This window comes from Oryza sativa, chromosome 10 (genome assembly GCF_034140825.1).
Source record: "Oryza sativa Japonica Group chromosome 10, ASM3414082v1".
Classification (NCBI taxonomy): Eukaryota; Viridiplantae; Streptophyta; class Magnoliopsida; order Poales; family Poaceae; genus Oryza; species Oryza sativa.
The window spans coordinates 8,274,443-8,282,397 of record NC_089044.1 but is presented as its reverse complement, the minus strand read 5'-3'; the positions used below and the strand labels follow the sequence as shown (position 1 = coordinate 8,282,397).

Genomic DNA, 7,955 nt, shown 5'->3' with positions numbered 1-7,955 from the left:
AAGGAAATTCATCACGGAGTTCACAGATGGGAAGGATCCCTACTCGGATAGAACTGGGTCGTCACTGTATCGTGTAGGGTCCGATGTCTCCGAGTCCTACTTGGAGACCAACTAACCTGCGGTATAAAAGGGACCCCTCGGGAGGACCTAGGGCATCGAATTTGACTGCCAACACATCCACCACAGCCTACGAAGCCGGAGCCTGCAAGAGCTAAGTCGCTGGGTGATCTAGTCGAACCGATTTGATTACGATCTCATCGGTATCATCGAGTTCCACTATTCTCTTTGTAATCTGTGATTTCCATCATATAATCCCATATTAATTGGATTAGGGCTATTACCTCTTAAGGGGCCTGAACCAGTATAATCCCTATCTTTTGTTTGCTTGATGTCGTACTACGTAGATCCTCGTACCAGCGTACCCCAATACCCTCTATATCCGGTCTATGGGTATCCCCCGTCGACAAATGTCAAGCTAGACGGCTTTGCTTCTGCATTTCAAAACCAGCTGAGCTTTAATAAGATGATAGAAACCCAGTTAGCTCAGTTGGCATCTTTAGTCCCTGCAAATGAATCCGAGAGGATTCCGGGGCAACCCGACTCCTCCATTGAAAATATTAAGGCGATCACGACGAGGGGAGGTAAGTCCACTCGTGATCCGCCATATCCTAACCCTGCAGGAACTAATGGGATGTCAAAAGAAACGCCATCTACTGACTTGGCTGACAAGGAGATTCAGCCAGAGAAAACCGTGCCGCAGGAGTACTGCGACACACGGTTGCTGCCATTCCCTCAGCGGAGTAGGAAACCGTCAGCAGTTCGCACGTTCTGTTGAAGTAATCCAGAAGATCCACATCAACGTGCCGTTGTTGGACGCTATGCAAGTACCAACATACGCCCGTTATCTCAAGGACATACTCAACAACAAGAGACCACTCCCAACGACGGAACACTGCAGCAACGTCATACTCCACAAGCTCCCGGAGAAGAAGAAAGATCCGAGGTGTCCCACGATCACCTGCTCGATCGGGGCACAACAATTCGACCAGGCCTTGTGCGACCTTGGTGCCAGCGTCAGCGTCATGCCCAAAGACGTCTTTGACAAACTCAACTTCACGGTGTTGGCACCAACACCGATGCGCCTCCAACTGGCTGACTCGTCAGTCCATTGCCCGGTGGGGATAGAAGAGGATGTGCCTGTCAAGATATGGGATTTCTTCATCCCGGTTGATTTTGTGGTGCTAGACATGGACACGGGGAAGGAGACGTCGCTAATCCTGGGGCATCCATTCCTTAGCACCGCAGGAGCCAACATTGACGTGGGAATGGGGAGTATCCGTTTCCATATCAATGGGAAGGAGGAAAAGTTTGAGTTTCAACTAAGGACGGAACAATGCTCCATGGTCAGAATCTAGTACGGGCCGAACCCGCAGAATATTCAAGTGGTCGAAGTGGAGCCACCCAAGACGGATAAGCCTGGTAGAGTTCATGCAGAACTTCCTGGAAAAGGAAAAAACAATGCCCAGGAACCGTTATTGGAGGACACCGGTAAAATCACCTGTACCGGCCAAGAAGTTAGAGCAGCCGGCTCAGAAGAAGCTGTTTTCCGCACCGAAATCAAATAACGTGTGGAAGGAAAAGCCAAAGGCGCCTGCTCCATCACCTCCGGAGACGGGTGGAAAATCCGCGCACTGAATCGAAAGGAGGTACGGTCTTGCACGTCGGACTTTAAATGACGCGACCTTCGCCAACAGGTAAATTGGTATGTATCCGCATATTTGTTTTCAACAATTTGAATTTTTGCATCAACACATGTTTGAATTTCAAAATTGCATTTTGAGTTTTTGAATTTTGAGGAAATTATTCAAATCTATTTTTCAGAGCAAACCAAAATAAATTGTTCAATAAAAATTCACTGTGCCACGACCGCACTGACCGTTGGATTCCAACAGCCGAAAGTGGGGCCGGTTGGGCCCACCAGGGGTGTTCGGCCGAACCGGCCAGGCAACGGTCAGCTTCCTCACTTTTTGAGGCAACGGCTAGTGGGTCCCACATGTCATTCTTGACCGTTGTGGGCACCCTATAAAAGCCAGCCGACCGAGAGAGGGAATTCCACCCCATTTCAACACATTTTCATTCCCTCTCCAAAGTTTGCTTTCAAGTTCATTCATGCTTTGATAGTTTTCCTCAAGTTCAAATCTTTAGTTGCATACATACAAGTTGCTTTGGTGAAACTAACCGGCGGGTGAAACTCTTGTCATTTCTAACCCCCGCCGAGATAGCTAGTTCTTGCTCCATTGTGCAGTATGAGGAGGCGACTGTCTCGTCTATTCAAGGGGTCAGGCTCTCCATCAAGTCGTCATGACGAGTCTAGTACTTGCTCATCAGCCGATGTCTCGATGGAAGACGCCGACGCTCCGCAACAACTCCTGAGCGACGATGACCTCTATCACGCCCAGAAATTCACGAATCGGAATTTCTAAGCTGAATGTGCATTAAATCCCTGTCCAGGACAAGCCAGGGTACACAAACAATAATTGTTGACATACAGATCCACGTCTTACAAAAATAGAAAAGATTACAAATGCAGCGGAAAAAGATAAAACAAACTAAACTTGGAGGCTTGACTTCTGCTGCGGGGCGACTCCACTCCACAGGCAATCCTTGATGGCAGCGACGAAACCAACTTCAACAAGACAGCTCCCACTAGGAAGATCATCAGCTCTGGTGTGGGGGAAAAGAGACCAAGACTGAGTACTACCCACTATACTCAGCAAGTCATGCAGGATATAACCAAAGGAGGCTAGTGGTTCATTTGCAATAAAGCAGGCATTTAAAAGCAGTAGTTGAAAGTAGTAAAACAGTTGTAGTAATTAATCAATATTAACCAATCACTGCCCAACACTACATCACGTTGCAACAGGCCCAACCAACCACCTGAACTACGCCAGTTCATTAGCTAACTAGGGGTGAGACTAATCACGGTGAATCTGGTTGATCGCCCATAACCGCGGGCACGACTATTCGAATAGTTTTACTCTGGCCAGAGGTGTACAGCTGTACCCACAAGACACGATTCCACACATGTCGCCATGCCCCGAAGTATCACCATGATACTGCAAAGGGGGAAATCGTGACAAGACCCTCCGCATAACCCTCCCCTAACCATCCACACCACGCTAAGGTTTCACCCCCACCCCTCAAAAGGCAGTGGGCAGTCCCCTCTTGCGCCGCGGTGAATCCAGCAGCTGGACAACCAGACACCCCGGCCGACCCAACTCCATCATGCCCACCCTCGCCACCGGTTCCTAGGAAAGGGTCGAGCTATACTTCAGATCAAGCAGTTACCCACTCCCGCTTGTGGTAAGCATGGTAAGTCTCCCAGGGTTTCCCGTGAACCGGTCCTTAACTGCCATGGGTGCGACCAGTAAAACCATGTACCCACAGCCCACCGTTCAGTGTATTTTAATTAACTAACACCATCGCGGTGGCACCAATCCAAAGCTATGCTAATAGTCAAAGTCTATGTAATAATGTGATCCCCATTTGTGTACTAGTTGAGCTAGACATAGCTAAGCATTTCCTAAACCAACATCTAGTCATTTTGATACCCAAGTTATCAATGGTATAAGGTAAACAATATATGGCTGAGTAATAGGACCCATCCCAGATGACATTGTAAAAGAATGCAACATTTAATAGAAATGTAGGATATTTGTAAATTGAGTACAATATGATCAAATCTAATGCATGACTTGCCTTGCTCTCGCACTGATGAGACCTCAGCAACGTCTTCGAGGAACCGCGGATCGACGAAATGGCCGAGATCTATGCGACAAACAAAGCATACAAGCAAAACACACTATAAGACTACTGAAACAGAGAACAAAACCATTTTTAATGGATTCTAGGGATTTTTATGAATTTACTGAGACTTGAATGGACTTAAACGGAGCTCGGATGAAAAGTCCTTAATAACTTTATTGCGCAATATTGCCCAGGGCTGATGTCAGCGAAAGGGGGGGCGGCGCCGGCAAGCGGGCCCCACTTGGCAGCGGATCAAAGGGTGCCTGATGTGCACTAGGGTTTCTGATCTTCCGAAAGGTTCTGATAAACAACGATTTGGACGGAGTCGCGACACAAATCGATCCGGCTTCTTGAACACACACGCTCTTGAGCCCCGCAATCGCAGCACCACGTCTCCTCTAGTTATCACCTGTGTCGAAACGGGGATGACCTCGCCGAAAAGGCTAATTCCTGTTTGCCAATCGAAGAACACAAACAAGAACGAGATAGAAAAACAACCAATGTTGCAGATGAATAATTAAGCTCACGAGTTGGGGTCTTACAAACCGATCTAGCGGCGAAACTGTTCTCGACAGATTAATCTAAGCAAAATCCAAAAACCTAAAGATGGCGGCGGGTACTGATATATAGAGTTTAGGGTCGTGCAAACCCCTCTCGACGCAACCCTAATGGGTTCCAACACGATACACGGGCCAAAGGCCCAAATACGGTAACGCAGCACCGGGACAGATTCTAGACGTCAACTTGTTCGGTCAATTCCCATTGACTCGGAAAGAATTTGGACGTCGGACCAAAACCATTGGAAAGGTTATCTTCTTAGCTTTCCATCCATATAAAGACGCCCCAATCCGAGTACGTATGCGACCTGGGCGCCCGTTTTAGTGCAGACTAGATCTGGACTCCGAATTGCACCCGACGTCAACTTGGTTTGGCCCTCCACCTTGACTTGGACGTCCCAAATGATCCTCCATGGCTCTAAGTCCTTCTCCAAGTGTCTCCTTGACCCCTCCATTGTTCCTATTCACAATATAATAATTAGGTAGCAATCTATTCTCGAATTCATACAAAGAAGAACATAGGAACGAGCTCACCTCTAAATTTAATTGTCGCGCACGAGCTCTTGTTATCGGTCCTTGAATGACCGTTGGAGGATTGTTGTGTGTATCCGAGTTAGTGATGTCCGCATCATCCTCCCCCTCTTGAATTGAAGTCGTCCTCGACTCAAGCTCATCCTTTTCTCCCAAGTATGGCTTCAAATCTGAAATGTTAAACGTGGGACTAACCCCAAACTCGGGAGGCAACTCAAGTTTATATGCATTATCATTAATCTTCTCAACAATTTTAAAAGGACCATCAGCACGAGGCATCAACTTAGACTTTCTCAATTCCGGAAATCTATCCTTTCGCAAGTGCAACCAAACTAAATCACCCGGTTCAAGCTTAACCTCTTGCCTACCTTTACTACCAGCAATTCTATACTTTTCAGTCATCTTTTCAATGTTGAGCTTGGTTGAATCATGCATTTTCAAAATAAATTCAGCGCGTGCCTTAGCATCATGATGAACCCTCTCACTAGTAGGTAAAGGCAAAATATCAATTGGAGCACGAGGATTGAAACCATACACTAACTGAAAAGGACTTATCTTGGTAGTAGAATGTGTTGCCCGATTGTATGCAAACTCCACATGAGGCAAACATTATTCCCACATCTTCAAATTTTTCTTCAAAATAGCCCTTAACATGGTACCCAAAGTGCGGTTGACTATCTCCGTTTGTCCATCTGTTTGTGGGTGACATGTTGTAGAAAACAATAGCTTTGTACCCAACTTGTTCCATAGCGTGCGCCAGAAATGACTTAAGAATTTTGCATCACTATCTGAAACAATAGTAGAAGGCATACCATGCAAACGAACAATCTTATGGAAAAACATATCAGCAATATGAACAGCATCATCACTTTTATGACATGGTATGAAATGTGCCATCTTAGAAAAACGATCCACCACCACAAAAATGCTATCCCTCCCCCTCTTAGTTCTAGGTAATCCCAAAACAAAGTCCATAGAAATATCTGCCCAAGGAATAGAAGGTACAGGAAGAGGCATATACAAACCATGTGGATTCAAACGAGACTTAGCTTTCTGACAAGTGGTGCAACGTGCCACGAACCTCTCAATATCCTTTCTCATCCTTGGCCAAAAGAAATGCATGGCCAAAACATCTTCCGTCTTCTTAGCTCCAAAATGTCCCGTCAACCCTCCTCCATGCGCCTCCTGTATCAACAAAAGACGAACGGAACCAACTGGAATGCATAGACGGTTAGCTCTATAAACAAATCCACCATTGATCACAAATTTGTTCCAAGTACGTCCCTCTTTGCAATTTATCATCACTTCATTAAAATCAGGGTCAAGCGCATATTGTTCTTTAATTGATTCAAGTCCAAAAATCCGACAATCAAGTTGGGACAAGAAAGTATAGCGCCTAGACAAAGCATCTGCAATCACATTATCTTTCCCTTTCTTGTGTTTGATAACATAAGGAAAAGATTCAATAAATTCAACCCATTTTGCATGTCTACGATCCAAATTATTTTGAGAGCGAAGATATTTAAGCGATTCGTGATCGGAGTGAATAACAAATTCTTTAGGCCACAAATAATGGGTTCCAACACGATACACGGGCCAAAGGCCCAAATACGGTGACGCAGCACCGGGACAGATTCTAGACGTCAACTTGTTCGGTCAATTCCCATTGACTCGGAAAGAATTTGGACGTCGGACCAAAACCATTGGAAAGGTTATCTTCTTAGCTTTCCATCCATATAAAGACGCCCCAATCCGAGTACGTATGCGACCTAGGCGCCCGTTTTAGTGCAGACTAGATCTGGACTCCGAATTGCACCCGACGTCAACTTGGTTTGGCCCTCCACCTTGACTTGGACGTCCTCGATGATCCTCCATGGCTCTAAGTCCTTCTCCAAGTGTCTCCTTTACCCCTCCATTGTTCCTAATCACAATATAATCATTAGGTAGCAATCTATTCTCGAATTCATACAAAGAAGAACATAGGAACGAGCTCACCTCTAAATTTAATTGTCGCGCACGAGCTCTTGTTATCGGTCCTTGAATGACCGTTGGAGGATTGTTGTGTGTATCGGAGGTTGTGATGTCCGCATCAGTGCCGGTCTACCGTGGACCGGGACCATGCGGGTGGTCCACCGCCGGTCCACGGGACCGATGGTCCAGATCGGCCCCGAGGCCGATCGGACGGCGCGGCGGCAGCTAGGCACGGCTCGGCTCGGCTTCAAAACCGGCCGGCCGGCCATGGGGAGTGGCGGCGGCGAGCGGTCGCTGGCGACGGCAAGCGGCGGCGCGGGAGGAAGCGGCGACCGGCGCGGAAGTGGCGGCGCACGACGGCGAGCGGCGGACAGCGGCGGCGCTAAGCGGCGGGCGGCGCGACAAAGAGAGAGAGGAAGGGAGGGAGTCGGGTCCTCACCGAGGGGCTCGGCCAGTGTGGGGAAAGAGCAACGGCGAACGGCGACGGCAAGCCACGGGAGGACGAGGGCGATGGGCGGACGGGCTCCGGGATACCTTAAGAGAGGAAAAGAGAGAGGTTAGAGGGAGAGAGGGACTCCGCGACGAATGAGAACCATGGCCGAAGGCGGCGGCAATGGTGGAAGCTCACCGGCGCGCGGGGAGAAGCGGGCTCCGGCGGCGGAACTCGACGGAGGGGTGGTGGACGAGGTGGACCTCGGCCGCGCGAACCCAACGGCGGTGGCGGCATGGTGCGGCGGCGGCCCTAGCGGTGGCTAGAGGCGGCCGGAGTAGTGGAAGAAGCAGCGGTGGGTGGGTGCACGGTGCGGGAGCGGTAGGGAGCTCGGGAGTGGGCGGCGAAAGAGGGGAAAAGGTGGAGAGAGGTGCGGTGGACGATTATATAGAGGTGGGGATGCCGGATTTGGCAGGGAGCGGCAGTTCCGCGGCGACGATGTGGAGAGGTGGAGGAGGAGAGAGATGGGGATTCAAAATTGAATCCGCCCCTTGTGGGCGCGCATGCAACGGCGGGAAAGCGAGGGTGTGGGCGGCGACGTGGTCACGGGGCGCGGAGTGGGCGCGGGAGCAGCGGGATACGCGGCGGCGTGGGCGGTG

At 49.0% G+C, this 7,955-nt stretch overlaps 1 protein-coding gene across 1 annotated transcript; it reads left to right on the top strand.

The window, feature by feature from the left end:
• Nucleotides 1–878: 878 nt before the first annotated feature.
• Nucleotides 879–1,415, top strand: LOC136353511 (uncharacterized). Its single transcript, XM_066304511.1, has one exon. It carries the CDS (start codon nt 879–881, stop codon nt 1,413–1,415), a length of 537 nt encoding a protein of 178 aa, XP_066160608.1.
• The last annotated feature ends 6,540 nt before the right edge of the window (nt 1,416–7,955 follow it).

Excerpts from the sequence above, each read along its gene's own strand:
- LOC136353511 (XM_066304511.1), top strand. The coding sequence starts at position 879 with ATGCAAGTACCAACATACGCCCGTTATCTCAAGGACATACTCAACAAC.